The sequence below is a fragment of the Anoplophora glabripennis genome, unplaced genomic scaffold (genome assembly GCF_000390285.2).
Source record: "Anoplophora glabripennis isolate ALB-LARVAE unplaced genomic scaffold, Agla_2.0 scaffold6, whole genome shotgun sequence".
In the NCBI taxonomy this organism is placed as follows: Eukaryota; Metazoa; Arthropoda; class Insecta; order Coleoptera; family Cerambycidae; genus Anoplophora; species Anoplophora glabripennis.
The window spans coordinates 1,566,592-1,588,099 of NW_019416749.1; the positions used below are offsets into that span (position 1 = coordinate 1,566,592).

The window sequence follows — 21,508 nt, forward strand, 5'->3', positions numbered from 1 at the left end:
ACTTCCTGAGGGAGCTACGCCCCCCTAAAAGAGGCTTCAGGAGATCATATTTTTCAAAATATTTCCAAAACCAGTTAACGTATCATTATGAATTTTAATGAAAACTTTTTAAAAATTTTAGTCAAGGGTAGAATATTTTACGGTCCATAGACGATTAACGGAAAATGGATCTTTTAAAAAACTGGCCACCAAATGATTATAATTTTGAAAATGCTTTAACTCAATTTGATGATCATCGTAATATCAGCATCCGCACGGTGTCAAGAGACACTAATATTCCACGAACAACTTAACAGTACATAATGAGAAATGTAAAAAACGTGTATTAAAACTAATTCAAAGCTCTCATTTTAGTTTTCACGAATGGTCACTATCCAAGGCCTTTATCCTTATCATTATCAGAGGGTACGAGTATAAGACTTAAGAAATGCAGATTTTATGCGTAGGATCGAATTTTCCGAAGGTAGTTCGGCGTAATAATTTCCAACACAGGTCTTCAGTTAATTTGTGGGCGTGGATTATCGGTAACAAATTAATTGGACCTATTGAAATTCCAAATCGGTTAAACGGTGAAACTTATTTACATTTTTTACAAAATAAATTATTTAATTTATTGGAAGATGTACCTCTGAATATTAGAGGAAACATGTACTTTCAGAACGATGGAACTCCAGCTCATAATAGTAGGAATGTGATAAACTGGTTGAACGAATATTTTCCATTAAGGTGGATTGGACCAAGCGGTCCCATTGCCTGGCCACCTCGTTCACCTGACCTTATTCCTCGAGATTATTACTTATGAGGACATTTAAATAGTATCGTTTGTAACACCAAAATAGAATAGAAGAATTATTAGAAAAAATAAATTTGGCCTCTAATATGCTACGGAAAAATGAATTTGAAATTCTTCGTGCTTCTCATGGAATAAGGCGTAGAGCTATGCTATGCATTCGACAAAATGGCACTTATTTTGAGCAATTATTAATAATTTCTTTATTATCTGATTGATTACAAAACTTCAGTTGACTACTGTGCATATCAGGTTTGTTTGTGTAGTAAATTACTGATAGTTTGCAATCTATTTCTACTACGAATGTACGGATGCCAACAGTCTACGAATGGTTTGTGATTTTAACGATGCAAGAATGGTTTTTAAATTTATAGTTTGAAATGAAGAAGATGGACATGACATATAACTTCTAAATCTAAATAGATATTTTTCGAAAACGAAGCATTATATGGAAGTAAATCTAGTCCATTTTTGTTTTGAAAAAAAAAAAACATTTCTATCATCGTTTGATGTTTACCTTTGAAAATATTAGAATTATCATCAAATTGATTTAAGGTATTTTCAAAATTATTTGGTGGTCTTCCTTGACCGCACAGTTTTCTAAAAAATATATTTTCCGTTAATTGTCTATGGACCGTAGAAAATATTCTATGTCCAGGATGCCTCCGATTCGGGTATCCCCGTTGGTATTTTCTTGGTGCCCCTAGTGCTCTCCCATTACAAAATCCATACACAAAATGAACATCTATTAAAATTATTATTAAAATTCTGTAGTTTTTCTTTAGATTTTACTTAATATCTAATACAGCACCGTAAAGTGAAAGCAAATTATTTCAAGTAAACAAATGTTTGCTTTCATGGCCTACTTACCTATTCATGTAATCCTTATCCATTCTTGAGATTATGTAATAAAACTTTAAAATCCATTTTTATCGAAAACGAAGCATTTTATCGAAGTAAATCAAGAGTATATTTTTGTTGTGAAAAACTCATATCTATCATTGTTTGATGTTTAAATTTGAAAATATTGGCATGCAAAAAATTGGGGGCGCATTTTACCCGTAAGCCCCCCTGCCTGAGACACCCCTGACTAAAATTTTTAAACAGTTTTCGCGTAGTTCATTAGAACATTCATTGAGTGTCTAACATACCAAAATTCATAATGATACGTTAACTGGTCTTGGAAATATTTTGAAAAGTATAATCTCCTGGGGCGTAGCTCCTTAGGTAGCATTTTTCGACCCTTGTTTATAGGAAAATATAATCTTATTTTTAATTGTAGAATCTACTGCTAAAGTATTGCACACTCATTATGGGACACCTTGTATTTGGTATAACATTTACTTTAGATGTCAATTTCTGCATAAGAAGGTATTTTTTCTACGATTTAAAACGCGATGAACGACATATACAAATTTATTAAAGTAACTGTTATAAATAATATTATATGAGTATATGAATTTTATGAACAAAAATTATTTAATAACAATTTGTATAGCTATCTTTTCAGTGATGATTTGTAAAAGATGACAAGTGATAGAGTTTGCAAAGATGGCACATTTCCATTTCCTTTTTGGTAATACGTGAGATCAAAAATGGCACAGAATAATTAATCTCATATTTCATATTTAAAAAAACGAAAATCAAATAAAATCGCGTGTAGCTCAATAAGTTATAATATAACTTAATCCTTAGTATCACATTTTGCACTAGAATCACCCGTTAAATATTCTAGACGACTTAGGAAAGTCCCACAAAAACTTAATTTATGTGATAAAAACATTATTAATATTAGTATATTATACAGGACATAAAATATAATGACTCATAAAAGAGATTTATTGGTTATGCACTGAACATACGTATAGTACATAAAATTTGAATTAAGATTTAATCAAGTGCTACTGGTTCTACAGCTACACGCAGTGGAATGAAAATTATTAAAGGAAATAAAATATCTGTATATTATAAAAAATATTTGGTACCTAGTATGTCATGTGTGTATGACAAAAATGTTTCTATTTCCATATATATTTTCCCGTTAATTGCAATTTTGATGTATTATGGTTCAAACGAAATATATTTGCTATGTAAATAAAGATAAAGTTCAGCCATATTTTCAGACAGCACGAAAATTAAAATAAAATTGTAGAGGTACAAAATGAATTTAAAAAATCTGTTTCCATAATTCAGAAGTTCAGTTTGGAATGTCTGAAAGTTCTACCGATTTAAACATATTTTAATTTGAGGTAAATTTTATCAGTTGCATGAACAGGATTTTTCTTCTATATTTGCATGGAAGCTCATGATTAAAATGTGGCGTATATTTTATTTGCTTATTATCTTTTCCTGATTCTTAAAATAGCTATTTATGTAACAAGACGTTATCCCAGTCAGTTTTAGCATTTCTAGTATGATAAATTTTGACAAATAATCAATCATTAATTACACTAGCAAATAAATAAACAAAATTATGAGCATTTGTTTACAATAACAGCAAAGATCAGTAGTAATGCTAGATTAAAAGCAACTTAAAAAATGAAATAAAAAAATAAGTATTATTGGAAACAAAATTGTTTTCAGAAAACTTGATCTAATCGGTATATTTTCGCGCAAAAAAAACTTTAATGAAAAAGTAACTGAAAAGTTTACTTCAAACAAAAGCAAAAGAATGGACTTTCACTATAAAAAATAATGTTGCGTACATTCTCCTTATATTTCAATAGTACCTACTTAAAATAAAACTACCCAATTACATTTGATTTTTTTTTCAATACTTTGCACCTAAATTTTTCCGCCTCTCTGGTATGGAAGCCAAGAACCGCCACTGGTTACATCCATATAATTATTATCGATTAATGGCTCCTGTTCGTTTAAAACTTTTCTGGTGTTTATACGATTAACTGTTAACTTTTTACATACAGCTTATATGAAATGACAGTTTCTGTGGTTCCATCACACAACTGTGCTCTCATCCCTAATTAACAGACTGATTCGATTTGGGCGATATTTTCGAAATAATTAAATAAAGCAATTACATTCTATCTAGGCGCACATTTTATTTTAAAATATTGCTTACCAGACTCTCTATACTCTATTTTAATCTGTTTTATATAAACAAACCGAAAAAGTTCCGTCTCGAAGATTGCTATACATTAATAAGTCTATGTTTAAATAAATAAACGATTTATTAACACGAGTATACGGATATTTGTGTTACAATTACATATTTTACTGTAGTTTAAAAATGTCTTTAAAAAAATTTAATATACGACTAACGCCATACAAATGTAAATATAAAATACGGGTTAAACACTGCCCACCGAGCGTCTTACCAAAGTTTACAGAATATTTATTCTGTAAACTTTGATCTTACTACCCATGTCCACACTGTTCTCACTTCAACTATTTAGGCTTCCTTCCAGAATTCCCCACCTAAGCGCTTATTTTTGTGCTTCCTTCTACCAACTGTCAATATTATGTTTTCATTATTGTTGTATAACACCAATGTAACAGGTGACGTTGAAGTTGATACGATAAGTACGGTTTTGCATATTATCTTAAGTCTTAATTTAGTCAATTTTTATTTAAGTCTTAAAATAATTCATTTTAAGTCTTAACATAATTATTAATAATTAATTAAGTCTTAATATAATTATTTAATTTAAGTCTTAAGATAAATTAAGTCATAAGATAAATAATTTTTTAACTCCAATACCTTGCAATTTCTAAACATGGGTTTATAAGGTAAACATTTTTTAATCTTCCTCTGATTTTTTGTGAACTTGTGAATCACGCTGTATGTAGGTATCTACGGACAGATAAGTACAATCCTGACCCCATCTGAACATTAATATATTAAGACAGATGGACAATAAGAGCTCGGCACTTTATAGAATTAAATTTCACCTCGACAATTAAGTAATTACAACTTAGTGACCTTTCCGAGTTCTTCTCCAATTGGAAAGCTTTCACCGTCCGTATTTACAAACTTTTATTCTTCATCCCGCATTTATGTAATTATCAGCGAGGTTTTCGTCTCTTCAGATATGATAACTCTATTTGGGTTGTCAAAACTTTATGGGCCTGGTTAAGATGTAATTCAGGTGGTCATTTGTAGAAGCATCACGTTTTTAGAGTTTCTCAAGTTTGATTCCATTTTTGTTTCCGATGTCATAAGTAAGGGAATGCTGTATCTAACGTAATCAGTGATGACTGTAGTCCAGATCCAAGATAGGAAGCAGTGAGTCAAGAATAAATCAAACCGCAATGTTTACCGCTTAATCTAATAAAATAATTTGTGTATTCAATAAAATAATTTGTGTATTCTCCACATGGAAATTGTAATGTGCCGTTCATTTTCCATACTGTTCCGAAAATATGTTCGGCCTGCGTGCGCATACTTGATACGTTCAATTTTTAAAAGCGCTCATCGAAAGAGAAAAACTGAGGTTAATGAAATTTCACCCAGTCTCAGTTTCCAACAGAATGTCAATGCGTATCATAAGCGTATTAATGAATCGTCGTGTGTTAATGATCAATCTAATATTCAAGACAGTCGTAAATGATTTAACAAATCGAGAATGTTGTATGATACACAATGTGTATATTATACGAATTCGAGCACAAAACGTCGTGAATGGAGCCGTTGAAATATGCAGTGGAATATCCAGGGGCAAAATTGCAGAATATCACTTTGATATAAATGGGGTGACGCTGACGGAGATGAAGATGTTGACGAGGATAATGAGGACAAAGAAGATGAAGAGGAGGATAATGATGATGAAGATGATGGTGATGATGATGATTATGAGGAGTAGGAGAGGATATAGAGGAGGTGGAAAAAGAAGAGGAGGAGGAGGATGATGATGATGAGGATGAAGTATCATAACGAACCTCTAACGACAGCTGATGAAGCTTTTGTATCAGTTTGTTGTTTTCGTTTTGAAACCTCAAAAAAGTTTCTTAAGATCTTAATTTGCAAATTGACAGACCAAAAGTGTTTTGGGGCCATAAGTTCAGTATGTAAAGTGTATGAATCCATAGTCAAGCATATATAAAATAAGTTGTCTTGGTTAAATATCACTTAACTTTAATAAGGCTTCTTTTAGATATTTGTAATTTAAATACATCTAGGTTCTTTGGCTTACAAAAACAATGTTCTAATGTGAATTAAAAAGTGTCTTTTTTATCCAGTAAAAAGGTTTATTTATGCTAAAGGTGTTTTTTACTTAGTTATAAACCAAAGGTACTGTGTCGAATTATATACAAATTGATGAGTTGCCATAAATTGAAAATACATAATTTAGGTTACGGAAAGTTTAAGTAAATTGTAAATTATATTAATTTAAACATTAACATAGCATATTATTTTCTACTAAAGATTAAAACATGTATATTCGTTTCAGAAAAACTCAGAGAAACTTCTAAAACTCATCGAAGGAGTTTACAGGTACCTGCCTTTGGGGACGATAGTCAACAATAAAGTTCTTATAGTACATGGAGGTATATCAGACAGCACTGACTTGGAAATGATTCGAAGTTTAGATAGGGGCAAGGTTGGTATACCTAGTATTGTTTATATCTCTATAAATATTAATTTCAATCGAATGCATTAAAGTATAAATCATAATATTTATACAATACCAAAAGGTCCCACAAATTACTGAATTCATGTCGTTCTTTATTTGATACAATTTAAATTGTTTCTTCTATAACAAAATAAATGGACATACCTAGGTATTTGTAAAAGATTAGTTCTTTTAGAACTTATAGTTCAAATAAACTATTGTATTTTCAGATTACAAGAGTTTAATTTATTTTCAAAAAAAAAAATTTTTCAATTTTAAGCCAAATATTACCTGAATAAAGGCAGACACTAAACCTGAAAAACCATAATTCTGTTAATAAAAAAAAATGTTACTTCAAACCGTCTACTGTTTATATTAGTGGAATATATTTATGTACATACAGGGTAGAAAAGTACCGATGGTCTATCTGAAGTTACGTGAGAGCGATAAAGTAAGCCATAGAAATCCATGCGATAGAGAAGGATGGCTATAATGAAGGCCTCTCATAGTCACCGCCCGTTTCGCTCTTCCACAAATAAGATCCACTTCTTATTTGTGGAAGGGCGAAATGGTCGTTGACTATTAGATGCCTTCATTATAGCCTCCTTGTCTATCACATGGATTTCTATGGCTTACTTTATCGCTCTCACGTAACTTCTGATAGACCATCGGTACTTTCCTACACTGTATATCTAGCAAGATGTAAATAATTCCCCAAATAATATTTTGACTTCTACCACTACATAAACTGTAAATTTACATCTTAAGGCTTCCAATTCCTTTTGCGCTAACTTTTACATGTTTATAAAAAATAAAAGCCACCTCTGGAATGGGCGTCTCAAATTCATCATTTACTAATGAGAAAAACATACGTATGTGTATGTAACGTATACATTTTCATATAAATAATACGAGATAGCCAAATTGAAACTCATTATTTATTCAAGCGGTCCAAATTTTCTCTTCTTTCCATGCTCATCGAGCTCGGTTGTTTAGAGGTAAAAGATACAGGATGATTCAGCTTTTGCTTAAAAGTATCTAATTCAGAATACAATACAAAATTCAAATTATTTTCACTGACACATAAGTTACATGTTGAAATAATAGAACTCATATAACAATCTAGTAAATGGGAAATATTAAATTTAATCTTCTTATAGTAATTATAATGTTCATTTCTCTCAAAAACAGCTAACACTAATAAATTATATTAGAACATCTCATGCTCTTTATGCAAACGACTCATTAGTTTTTGCCCAACTTCTTATCGAACATAACCGACTTCAAATGCACTCACGATATGGTATTAGAAGTTTAATACCTCTCAATCCTAGCACAATTCCATATACAGGGTCGGAAAGTCCCCATGGTTCATCAGCCGTTACGTGAGAGCGATAAAGTAAGCCATAGAAATCCGTGCGATAGAGAAAGATGGCTATAATAAAAGCGTCTAATAGTCACCGCCCATTTCGCCCTTCCACAAATAAGAAGTGGAAGTGGGGAAGGGCGAAATGGGCGGTGACTATTAGGCGCCTTCATTATAGCCATCTTTCTCTATCGCACGGATTTCTATAACTTTCTTTATCGCTCTCACGTAACGGCCGATGAACCATGGGGACTTTCCGACCCTGTATAAACAATCTCAAACTCCAATGCTACATACGCGACATTTCGATGACATCAGTGGAAAGTCAGATGGATCTCAAAATAACCATTAACAGTAAATTTATATTCTGTTCGTTGTCTTGTCAGTCAATATGGATCATTGCACAAAAATGTAATACTTTGCATGTAATTCATATGTGTTGTCTCATAAGAAAAAGCAAACAATCTTTGAACAAAAAAATAACAATAAATTACCAACGTAGTTATATAAATGTCAAAAAATTAATCAAACAAATAAAAAATAAACAATAAATATGTGAAAAACAATACGTTATAAAATAAAATTATTGATTTGCTGTTATTTAATTGAAACATTCTAGTACGAAAAAAAAATTAAGGTAATTTTACTTACGAGCATCAGTTCCATTCACTGGATAAATTAAAAATTATATCTTTTTTACCCTTCTAATTTACAGCCAACTTTTATAAGAAATACGGCGACTAATTTACTAAATTCGTCGTAGAAGTCGTATTTTTTGCAGGCGAAATTATTTTCTTTAAAGCTCGTTCATTTTTCAACATCCTCGCATTCCGCTCATTTAGAAAATTAAAATTTATTTTGAGCATCGATCACGTAACGACCTCCAAGAGCTATTAATCATATAATTAAGTAATACATCATTATTCGGTACATGACTGATGAGATGAGCTCTAAATTACCCTAGACCCTTTTGAGTACAAAAAGTTGTAGTCCGTTCAACTATTTCTCCCCGATGGATCAAGCCTAACTAAACTGATCTATTAACAATGAAGTTAAAACTATTAACGTGTGTGCCTATCGTTCTAATTATAAGAAAATTAATCAAAGTTTTCTTAAGTATATTTAATCTTTTAAAAATATTAATAGGATCTTGTCGAGTATATTTAGTTTTCTAACACCAAAATAATAGTTTCCTTTTGAATAAAATTATATTAGAATATGTTTAAAAACTATTTATGCATATTTGTACCTACTACTTCATTATTTGTCACTTACCAAGCAAAGTTTAGTCACTGAAAATTTTCTAAATTCAAAACATGGCTAAAGGAGGATCTACCAATAAATCTGGTATTTCAGATAATTTATGTGAAATACCCCTCAGACAAATTATCAGATTTATTGAATGATCTTCCTTTAGCTATTCGCCACAACATGTGGTTCGGCACGATGAAGCATCCCCGCATGTTACTTTAAAAATCGGTACCATTTGAATGAGCATTTTCCAAATAAATGGATCGGTAGAGGAAATAAAGCTCCTGAGAATTGGCCACCACCCTCACCGGACCTAACACCATTATTTTCTATAGTCCTTCGGTTCTTATAAATCCAAGGATGGTGGAGATCTGTTTAGGAAAAATATAACTCTTGTTTATTTGTTTACTTTGATGAATATGCCCCGAAATTTTTTTTCAATGTCGCTGTATACTCTGTAAGGACATATTTTTATGCACAAATTCTGTTATTTGAAATGTGGGATGAATATCGCCCCTTTATTGTGTACTTATTGAGAATATATGGCTTGAATCCACACAAAGGGTTTTGAATAAACTGTTTACTAACTATTTTCCCTGATCTAATTTCAGTACGCCTCATTATTACGCCCACCTCTTAGTGATAGTTCGGCCCCGGGGGCGGAAGTCATTAACAAAGTGGAATGGAAACAGGTAAGAACACTTTATTACTCAACATAATTCAAGTTGGTTTTCTCTACCCGAATTTTAAACAAAATTAGTTCATGTGTAAAAAAATAAAACACAAGCTTTTAGTGACGTGATTTTATTTTCGTAATCTTCTCAACAAACCCTTTCATTTGATACCCATATCATGGGGGTGCATAAAAAATAACTGGTCCGCCATCTTTGGGAGTCCGCCATATTGGATTTATAATGACGTCATTAGCTAACCATGCATTGTCATCCAAACTAAATTAAAATTCAGTTGACCAATACTAACAAGGCAAGTTAAATAAAAACTTGTAAAAAAGTATGTAATCGCACACTAGTAGGAGTAGAAATAATCAATCTACGTTTCCATAGTAACTGCAGGTTTGGCGGTTGTTGACACTGCCAGCAAAGAAAGACGCTACAGAATTTAATAACAAAATTCTAATTTTATGCGCCCATTTATATATTATTTTAAGGAATTGAATGAAACAATAAAAGCAATTATGCTATTTATTAACATTTTACAAACATTTTTTTATTTATTTATAATTTTGTGTAGAATTTCAGTCATGTAAACTATTGTACTGCAGTAAAGTACATAATTTAGCTGACGTTTTTTCAACACAAAACGTTTCCGCGAATTGAGTTCAACTAATGCTTCGAAACGGCCTTTCATAACAGTACTTTACTAAAAAAAATTACTCCATTGCTATGTACCTTTGGTACTATAAATATGAACTATATTTTCTCTTTGCATCTGTAAATTTATTAGCTCCAATCTCAAACACTGTTAAGAGTTAATCGACTATTAAATAGTTCTAAACAAGGGTAATACTTACCTTAAGTGTATGTTTACACCGACACAAATAAGTTTGCGTCTGAGTCTCAGTCTCCTGGATAAAAAATTAATAACTATTTCCTGTAGGTGTTTGATATCTTGTGGTCGGACCCTCAAGAGACAAAAGGTTGCGTACCTAACACCTTAAGAGGAGCCGGAACATATTTTGGACCAGATGTTACAAAAAAATTCTTGGAAGAGAACCGCCTACTGTATATCATAAGATCTCACGAGTGTAAACCAGAAGGATACGAAGTCTGCCACAACAACACAGTAAATAAGACTTACTATTTGTAATATTATTTTAAGAATAACAAAGCGAAGCCAAATTATGATAACATATTATCATATATTAGGTCATTTAAGTATAAAATAGGTCAGATCTCGCCTATCCTGACTAAAATTATTTTTTTACTTTTATTTTTAGCATATCTAGACAATGGTATCAAATATTTTAGGAACATTTTTTAAATTAATTTGATTTATCTAGTTTAGTTCCTTTGAAATAAAGTGAAAATTAATGTTAAATAAATGTCTATTGGCTTCTTTATGTTAGAATGCTTTCTAGGTGATCACGATATTCTCCGCATCGAATTACTACGAGGTGGGCTCGAACAATGGGGCCTACCTAAAACTGGTCGGACCTGAACTAGATACTCATTACGTCCAATACATGGCCAATTCCGGTAAGAGGAAGCTCAATTTTTACCAAAGAATGGGACTGGTGGAGTCAGGGGCAGCTAAGGAACTGAAGATGCAAATCATGAATAACAAAAGGAAGATTGAAGAGACATTTTCAGCTGCAGATCCAGAAAATACAGGTATCTAAGACAAATAGAATAGCCTCTAAGTAAATTATGGAATAGCTAAACGCATAATAAAGTTCTGCCGATATAATTAATTAGTTGATAGTTATTAAACATTTACAAGTGTTCCTTATATTCTTTGCAAACATTTATCTTTTTCCATGTTTTTATTCAATTTCACTAATTTCATATTTATTCAATTTCATAATACCTTCTTTTCTACTCCCATTTAGTCTCTTAAGACTTAAACAGGAAGACCCTAACCTTGGTCTCATATTTCTTCCTATCAACAAAAATTAAAACTTGTTGGAAGCAAATGCAAATCTTCTGATCAATTAAAATGTACTTCATTTACGCATTGATGCCTTCTGAAGCTAATAGGTACCCATATGAGTAATGCTCATTTGCTAATACCTTGTTATTAATTCATATTAAAGCTTATTATTGCAATTCAAAAAACGAGTTCTATCGAAATGTGTAACATATTGGAAAGATGAGTAAAATAAAACTACGTTTGGAAAGCGTTTACCTACCCTCTACATAATAATAATTTTATTAAGTTTACTTTTGAAGGTGATTTATTTCTAGGTTACATATCAGTTACGGAGTGGTGCGTAGCGCTAGAGAAGGCTACTGGTTTGCAGATTCCATGGCGTATGCTGAAAGACAAATTGGTTTCTATAGACCCTGAAACTAATAAAGTAAAATATCAGACAACATTCGAAATTAAAAGTGATAAGCTCAATGTAAGTACTTATTTATTATCATTATTTAAATATAAGCCGCAAGCGCTTCACTTAGAAAATTTGTTATTAAAGAAAAATACATTTTACTATAATTTTGGTTTTTTAATTCAGTATGTTGACTGTTTCGATTATTTTTGTTCATAGCATTAAACTTTTCACAAATTTCATTTCTTCCTGAAGTTAAGAAGTCAAATAATTATTATTTAATTTACGAGATTTATCTAATTGGCAAGCCAAAGTTTAATGGCTGGTACTATTAGGTACTATGCGAAATAAAATTAGCCATATCTCTCTACTTAACTGTTTATTCATATTACTCGCAAACTATTCTAGTATCACGTTGTTTTTTTTAATATAAAATAATTAAATATAGAAATAAAATTCAATAGAAAAAGAATTATAGAGGGTGTTTCATAATATGCAAATATTTTAAGGTGTTTAGAAAGTAATTTTAGAGGGGGGAGGGGGGTATTTCCAATATATTTTTACTCCTTGGTATTATTTTTCTCAGAACTTTTCTCTACATTAGCAAATTCCAACAAGACAAACTTTTTTACTCTTCCCATTTCTTCGTATATTTAATGGTTTACGAACAAAAAAATAAATTATTTTTCCTTGCCGATTAGCTACCTACACATAATTAGTATAACAGTTACCAAAAACGATTGTCATTTTTGACATTTTTTTTGCAAAAATTCTTTTTTTATCAATAGGAAAAGTTAAGCAAATATGAACTAAAAATTTAATAAAAAAAATAAAAGCTAATTTTTAGGCCATTTTGAGATTTGAATATTTTCTCAGGGGGGGGGGGCTCAAATCGAAAAAATGTATTGGAAGTATTCCCCCTAAAATTACTTTTTATACACCACCTTAAAATATTTGCACAGCATTATGAAACACCTTGTATAACAATAGAATGAGATGAAATGAAATTATTGAAATGGAAACTTTACTTTTTTAGTCTGTTCAGGGTGCAACTACGGTGGTGGAAACTCTTTACAGAAACAAATCAAGTCTGGAAGCCATATTCAGAATTATAGATAAAGATAATTCAGGTGAGACATCTAAACATCATTATGTAGTAATTTATATATTAAATTTGTTTAACAGGAAAACTCTCACGATATAAATTCTACCCTCTTGTTCTTTTTGGAAAAGACTTTTTTACCTCTCTAAATGAGGTTGATAATGTTTCCAAAACATTATAGAATAACACATTCGAGTGTATTTCACAAATAATTTTCGTTAATGTTAATTCAAACTGCAAAAGATTTTAAAGAAATACCACAATTATTGCAAAGGAAAAGTTGATTCCTATTCTTAGTAGTATCTTTTTTAGTAGAAATTATACCAAAGTAGCGATACACCAACTTTTTTAAATATCACGCTTATAATTTTTTACATTTTTAGTAACATTTCGGCCAGAGAACTCATTATTACCAGTTTTTTAAATAAGTGCACACTGGACAAAAATTACTTTTTAATTGAATTTATTACTTACAGGATATATCAGCCTGGATGAATTCTCTGAAGCTTGTAATCTGATAAAAAAACACATGCCCTGTGAAATGACTCATGAGCAGTTGGAGGAAATTTGCCGATTGATGGATTTAAACAAGGACGGGCAGGTAGATCTGAATGAATTCCTTGAATCCTTCAGAATGGTCGACCCTGAAAGTCGAAAGAAAAACCAACCTGGTTCCCCAGAACCATACGATGGCAATATTTCCACAAACACTTTGCAAGTAAATGTTCCTTCCACTCCAGACGACACGTCCAATTCTAGTCCTCCAATTTCCCCAGCTATGATCAAACCTCTTAACCTTATGCCGAGAATTACGGAAGAAAAAAATGATCATAACAACATGAATAATGTAAGTCCCATAAAGAACCAAGAAAATAGTGTGAGTGTATTAGTACACACTCCTCCTGAAGAGGGTCAACCAGCCAATTCCATGCATACGAACAGTCTGCAGATGTCGCCTGTGTTGAGCAGCAGAAGAGGATCACAGATTTAAGAATTTCGTCTAATATGAAAAAAGGGATCAATTTTTGTTGAAATTATTGAGGCTGTTTTTAATTTTATATATGTTAGATTGTCAGAGAAAAACTATATGAATTTATTTGTATATATGTCATGTGTAACAGATGTATATGGAATTATTACTTAAGTTTGGCGAAAATAAAATGATTTTTTTATAAATCTACATCATTTATGTAATAAATCTTTTACCCAAAATGTAACCTTTCGTTTCAAATTTTCGAGTTGAAGTACCTACCTATAAGATGAAGCAGTCTTAAAAAGTTTAATTTATTTTTCAAAATGGCAACAAAAAACTAGTTAAGAGTCATAATTAAATGAAATCCACTTCCATGGCAAAATTGCCTTAAAAATGGAAATTAGAAAGCTTAGATTTGCAATCCGGGAATCAGGTAGATATTATTGACCTTGACAAATAGCATTGCAATTTTTTAGATGTCTTAAATTATAGAATTTTTACCTAAGAAAAGATAAAGTAAAAAACTAACGGTAGGTAGTGGTCTGTGCATAACATTTTATACAGGGTGATTTCACTTTAAATACAGATACTTTAACACAACAGGATTTTCTCTAATTACTTATACCTATTTCTTTAATTAATCTAATTAATATTAACATCATCTGAATACTGGTTTTCTGTTTTTTTAACCAGAGACATAACTAGAGATCTGCCTGGGTAATACAAGGCCCACATAAAAATATGCTGGTCAATCCTGTGGCCCACTCAAAAAAGGAGGAGGGCCTCTTTTTTAAGTGAATTTTATAGTCCAGTATACAACGGTAAATATAGGGTATTACCTCCGACTTCTTCACACGCACCGATTTTCATGAAAATTGGTGAGTAAGCTCATTTCACCCTCCTTTACAAAAGTTACATATCCATAATGTGTGCTTATTGTTTTTAGGGGGTGAAAACTACACCTTCTTCCAAAAAACGTAAAAACCATAGATTTAAGTGTATGTATGTCAACAGAATAAGCAATCTTTTATGTTTTGAATAATAACTTTTGATTTGTAGCAACATTTCAACCCTTAAAATCCACCCTTTATAAGGAAAAAAACAAAAATTACTTTTCGCGCCTCTGAAATGTTTTGACGGAGCAATAATGAGGAATTGAATATTTTTTTACTGTTTATGAAATAATGCATGATTTATTGCAACGTTTCAACCCTTAAAAACCACCCTTATTCCAGAAAATAAAGAAAAAAATTTTTTCACATCTTCATAGCATTTATAATGAATGAAAGACTCATCACTGTTTATAATGTTACTGATGATTCATTGCAACGTTTCAACCCTTAAAAACAACCCTTAATGAGGAGTTGAAGAATTTTTACCTGGTTCAAAACACTCAACGATACATTACTAAAATAAACGACATTACTTAAAACTCGAAACTTAAATTATATAATTAGTGAAAGGGAAAATAAAAATTATTTGTGTATTATACAATTATACTTTATTATCAAAAATTTACATAGCATCTAAAGAACTATCATCACTGTCGACTTCCTCTGTTTGGACATGTGCGTGTGTGTGTGTATGCGTATATTACGGTATACGTATTATCGGAAATTATGCCATTTACACGATCCGACAATTTTAACTGAATAATACAATTCGTTTTTTCACGATAACTTTTTTAATTTTTAATATTTTTCATCGCTCCAAAGAGCAATTTGCAGGGAATTGCAAGAGCTACAAATCAAGTTGAAGGGTCTTGAACTCTTCGTTTTCGAGATTTTTAGGTTTTAAGGGCTCAAAGAAAGTGGTCCTTACACGCAAATGCAAACTAAAAAACGTAATATCTCAGTTAATTTTTGCTCTACAGAAAAATTGAAAGAGAGCAAAAATATTATAAAAAAAATACCTTTAATTTTGAACACCTGCATTTTTTACGTATCTTGTTTAGTTTTTGAGTCATTTCGAAAAAAAGGAAAATTTTTTTTAAATAAAAAAAAAATTTTTTCATTATTTTAAACTTTTTTTAAATTTAGGCATTCTAAACCGATCAAACTTGCAGAGTCTATTATTAGTACCTAAATAAAGTCAACTGTACGTGGATTACGGTTAGTTTCTATTTCTATGGTTCAACCATATATTTTATTGTTGATTTTTTCTCCAAAAAAATAAGATGACCATTTTATTTTCATCATAACTACCGAGGTTTTGAGCTACGAAATTTTTTCAAAAATCATTTTAAACGTCTTTCCCAAGCACTTTAAAAAAGGTTATATTCATTTTCTTCGAAAAATTAGTTCGATTATTTTACGGTAAAAGGTTCGATTTTACTTTCCGAAAAATAAACAATCACCTTTAGAGAGTGATAACTCGGTTATTATTACATCTACTGTAATCACCAAAAATCGATTCGTTATTTCAAAAGCTTTATTTTTGCTCTATATGGGTTTTTCGATAAAACGCAAGGTTTTCGAGTTATTTATCAAAAATGGTTGAAAAACATGCACTTTTTAGATGAAAAATCAACATGTGCAATCGCAAATAACTCGGAAAATATTAATTTTTTTGGAAAAAACGTTATGGAGCATTTTTTGCTTAGAATTCATCCCTCTATTGATTTTTGCGATTAAAATGGGTGCCTTCATTGCCACCCCCGAGAAGGGGTGGCATTCATCCCCAGGGTAAAAGCATACATCGGCACTATGTAACTTTTGTTTCTTGGACAATTTTCTACTTACTGTTAAAATTTCACATCAATCGGTGCATGTATCAAGAATTTGGACCTAAAAACCGTCATATAGGTACTAAGCTATTAAAGTACATGATAAAAAGAAAGTGTCTTAATTTCTGTGATTTTTTTAGGTAGGTAATTTAATTTCACAGAGTATGACAAAAAAAATACAGTGAAAAGTGACAGAAGACTAGAGACATGATCCCAATCAATTTTAGAGTCAAGAATGTCAAGAAAATCAATATTACCGAGTAATTAAAAAATAAAACATAATAAAGGTTAACAATAAGTTATTAATTCCTGTTTAAAGAATAATTTATATCAGCATGCAAATTATTTAAACTACTGTTTACTTATTTCAATTCAACCAAATTCGAATTTCAGCAAATCTGATCCATTAATAAATTTAATTTTTATGAATATTATCAGTTATTCAGTTCCAATTAATTCATAAAAAGATCCGAAAGTAAAAGATTTTTGGGTTCCTCCTTTGACGAAGTTTATTTTATTAAAAACTAAAAACAAAAAAAAATACGAAAACCAATTTTAAACAGTACAGTCAAAGACCCTTATCAGCGGGGGATACGTTCCGAAAATGTACCGTGGAATTTTGTATGGAAATATAGGGGATACATTTTTTTACAATATTAATTATTATTATCAGGTTTAGGCAATGGTTTAAAGAACTTAATGATTTTTCTTGTTCTGCAGCTAATAGAAATAGGCCTTTTAATTTGGATTGATATTCCGCTGTGGCATTATTGATTTGCTTCTTAAAAACAAGACTTCTTTCCATAGACGGATCAATTTTTATGCAGAAATCGCAAAGCTCATTTGCCATTCGTAAACCTTCACTCAGGTGGTGAGCGGCATCAGCGACGACTTTTGTCAAAGGACTTTCGGCTTCAAGACACTAAGATTTGTTTGTTTATGCTGTTGATATTCGTTTGTTTTGATAAATACACATTATTCTAAAAATCCAATATGTATCGTTCGTTTTGGATCCGCGAATACAGAATTTTTCACCCGTGAATACGGTAAGTGGTCACAATTTGTTGGTCCGCGAATATGGGAACCGCGAATAAGAAGCTTTGATTGTAATCCAAAAAATATAATTTGTAATCATCTGATAAATTAGAAACATTTGCTTTTAACACATTTTAAATTATCTCTGTTTCTACTCTGTGTTTATATGTTGAAGTTTGTTTTTTTATACATTGTAGTTTCTTTTTCCCTGAAGATGGCATAATTGTCGAAACTAGCAGCAAAAGAAAATAAATGTTCTCTAATTCTCCAATTTATCCCATCCACTAACTAACTTAATTTCATCTGTAGCAGTCTCGCACAAGTCTGATATGAGATGGTGAGGTAGTAGTTTTGACTACTGTTAAGACATAGACATCACCCCTTTTTCCAAAGCTTTTACTAATACGACAGGCACACAAAACAAAATTCCATATGCACTTTTTAAAAGAATATGATACTTATACTTCCCTGTATTGACCCGTTGAAGACATTGAAGCCATCAGAAATGCTCCATCATGTCAGGATTTTTCCCTAACCTCAAAATGAGTAGAAATTTCGATTTTTCGTTGATTTAAGGTTTTAAAATTAAAGTACACAGAGTACAATAGGGTCAAAATAAAAACTTTTTATTCCCGCATTTTTTCTCTCTACAAGATGTCCCGCAATTAATGAAACAAAATTTGGTCACAGATTCTTAAGACAAATTTAGGGGACCAGCATTTTCTATTTTTGCCAAGTGGGCCTCTCCTTCAGAGTTATAACCTCCTGAAATCCGCCCTTAAGAATAGTTTTTTTTTATATCTCAGAACCCTGTTGTACGAGAATCACTAAATTTGGTACACAGGGGTTTCATCACATGTGGAGTCTGATAGTGTTACGCTTTTTGGCGGGGAATCTCTTTAAGACAATCTTCTTGTCTTTGGAGCAAAAAAAAAATTTGGTTGCATATTTAAATTTCTTAAAAATTATTAGTCCACTAGAAACTTTTTTGTCCCTTGATACTTTTTTCGTAAAATGCAATGTTTTCGAGGAAAATGTCAAAATATGATCAAATGCATATCGTGATTCGCCATATTTCTCAAAAACATTGCGTTTTACGAAAAAAATATTAAGAAACAAAAGTTCCTGAACGCAATGGTTTTCTAGGGAACTAATAATTTTCAAGAAATTCCAATATGCAACCAAATTTTTTTGGTTCCAAAGACAAGGGGGCCCACGAAAGTGTCTTAAGGGGGTTCCCTGCCAAAAAACGTAGCACTAATAATATGTCATAAAACCTCTGTGTACCAAATTTTGTGATTCCTGTACAACAGGGTTCTCAGATATAAAAAAGTATTCTTAGGAGTGGATTTCAGGGGGCTGTAACTCCGAAAGAGGGGCAAAAATAAAACATATGTGTCCCCTAAATTTGTCTTAAGAATCTATGACCAAATTTTGTTGCATTAATTTCGGGACACCCTGTATAATGTCTCCTTGTGGAGTTACCGCCATTTTTTAACCAATTTTGGGCAGCATTAAAATGCCTGTAACTCCTCAATAATTAATTTTTAGAGAAAAAGCAATCTGACGAAAGGAACAAAGAATACTGGTTACCAAAAACAGGAATACAAGTTTTGAAAATATTTTTCTAGAGATGAATCTTCAATATTACAAATGTTCAAGGACTGATGAATGAACTGAAGCCAGATATTTATGAAGAATGGACTCTTTACAGATTCTTCTAAACGAAGTCTAAGGCTCCATAACACAAATAAGATCACTTCTATTCCAATAACACATTCAGTCACTCGGTGTATTTTAATTTCAAAATTTTACCTGATTTAACAAAAAATCGAGGTTTCTACTAATTTTGAGCTATTTTTTGAAGTTAGTGAAATATCCTGATTGATTGAACATTTATGATGGTTCTACCCTGCCTGTGCCTGATATATTCATAGAAATGTAAGTTTATACTTTTTTCTCGTAGATGGGCATGATGCTGAAATGAATAAAAAATATAAAACAAAAAATGCATAAAAATCACCTTTATTTAAAATTTTTATTTAACAAAAATATCACCAAGGTCTTCTCTAGACGTAGATGAAGGAATGTAGGGGTATCCAATTATTAATTAAACATATTTCCGAAAAATATTGATCGTATTTCCACACTGCATAATGTCAATAATAAACAAAAATATAATTACTAACTTGATTTATTTCATTTAACATAATATGAACCACATATAAAATATACTTTAATGTACTTCCTAGCATACTTCTTTTATACGACCATTGAAAACTTATATCTTTATTCAACTCTCAGCGTTTTTCATTGCGTTATAGGTTATCTTCTTTTGTTTTCTGAACTCCTCCTAGTAAGCGTGATTAAGGAAACACTTGTATTTAATATTGCCTGCGTACTAACAAAAAACGTTAGTTAAACATATCATATATCTGATCAAATATGTAAAATTTAATAGAAAAAATTTAATGAAAGCTTTAAAAAATATATTACATAAAAAAAATCAAAACCACACTTGTATCATATAAAACATACAGAAGTGACATAACTTTAAAGTATTTGAACCAAATGTTTTGATATTTCTATGATTTATTAAAAGATGCAAAAAACAATGTGCTACTAATAAAAAACGTTTGTATAAAAAGGATATTGTTTATCTCTAGGTTCAGACTTTTCATGTGAACGGTCTCTTGGATATGGCGATATTTCCTAAGAACAAAAAAAAATTATGTAACCTTAATTTTCGATTATAAATTCGACCTACTCTGGTTCGATGATGTTTTTCCCTTGGGTGTAAGGGTGGTTCTAAAAGCTCTCCATTTTGTGACAGAAGTTTAGCAACTAAAAAATTTTAAAACTTATTAACCATCTATCAATTTCATATGCACCAAGAACTACCTTTTTCTTCTTCACGTCGCCGTTTCATTTCTTGTTGTACGGCCTCGTCAAGTCGATCCTGCAACAAAAACAATCAAATTAAAAAATCCACAAGAAACAGAAAATACAAAGAAAAAAACAGCCATACACTAGAATATACAGAATCATTAATTTAAAACTTTCAAAGCTAAAACTTTTTTTAACAATAATATTATAATTATACAGGGCACTCTGATACTTGGTACAGGTTAGCAAAACATGAACATAAGCAGATCTTTTAACTACAACATATACATTTCTAAGGATACCTTTCGTATCTACTTATAAATATTTTGAGATATCATAGACATATTGTGAAATATTGCAATATTTACTGCTATATTTAATAAAATATTTTGTATTATTTGGAATATCGCTCTCACAGTAAATTAAATAAGTGTAATTTTGTGTTATTAAATTTTAAATAAAACAAATTGCTAATACAATTTTTCAAAGTACGGCACCTACAAAAAATCATATCTAGTTTACAATTTACCATTTTAAAGATTGAAATTATAGTTTCCAAACATGAATTTTTGGAGCAGGCATATTTAATGAAAGATATTTGATTTTAAAAATCCATTCAAATTCAACATCGAATCATTGATCAAGAGTTATTTTTTAAAATTAGTTTCACATATACGCGGTGACATATGAAAGCTTGAGGTAAAGAAGTTAATTTTTGTAAATATAGTTATACATATTTTGCCTATGGTACAGTAGAACTTCAAAAAATGAACTGTTTATCCTTGTTGTACATGCAGAACTGC

The 21,508-nt window shown here is 30.9% G+C and overlaps 2 protein-coding genes across 2 annotated transcripts in view; one reads left to right on the top strand and one right to left on the bottom strand.

Annotated features, from left to right (window-relative positions):
- The window catches only part of LOC108911508 (serine/threonine-protein phosphatase rdgC), a 100,522-nt gene extending 86,266 nt beyond the window's left edge, over positions 1-14,256 (top strand). The window contains exons 9-15 of the mRNA XM_018716467.1: positions 6,199-6,348; positions 9,589-9,669; positions 10,595-10,780; positions 11,076-11,328; positions 11,902-12,059; positions 13,021-13,114; positions 13,563-14,256. Coding sequence (XP_018571983.1) covers positions 6,199-6,348; positions 9,589-9,669; positions 10,595-10,780; positions 11,076-11,328; positions 11,902-12,059; positions 13,021-13,114; positions 13,563-14,077 — 1,437 coding nt within the window. The 3' untranslated portion in view covers positions 14,078-14,256. The remainder of the gene's footprint in view (positions 1-6,198; positions 6,349-9,588; positions 9,670-10,594; positions 10,781-11,075; positions 11,329-11,901; positions 12,060-13,020; positions 13,115-13,562) is intronic.
- Positions 14,257-19,997: 5,741 nt separating this feature from the next.
- LOC108911815 (THO complex subunit 2) overlaps positions 19,998-21,508 on the bottom strand; it is a 31,163-nt gene continuing 29,652 nt past the window's right edge. The window contains 4 exon segments of the mRNA XM_023455408.1: positions 19,998-20,175; positions 20,473-20,531; positions 20,587-20,663; positions 20,721-20,778. Coding sequence (XP_023311176.1) covers positions 20,145-20,175; positions 20,473-20,531; positions 20,587-20,663; positions 20,721-20,778 — 225 coding nt within the window. The 3' untranslated portion in view covers positions 19,998-20,144.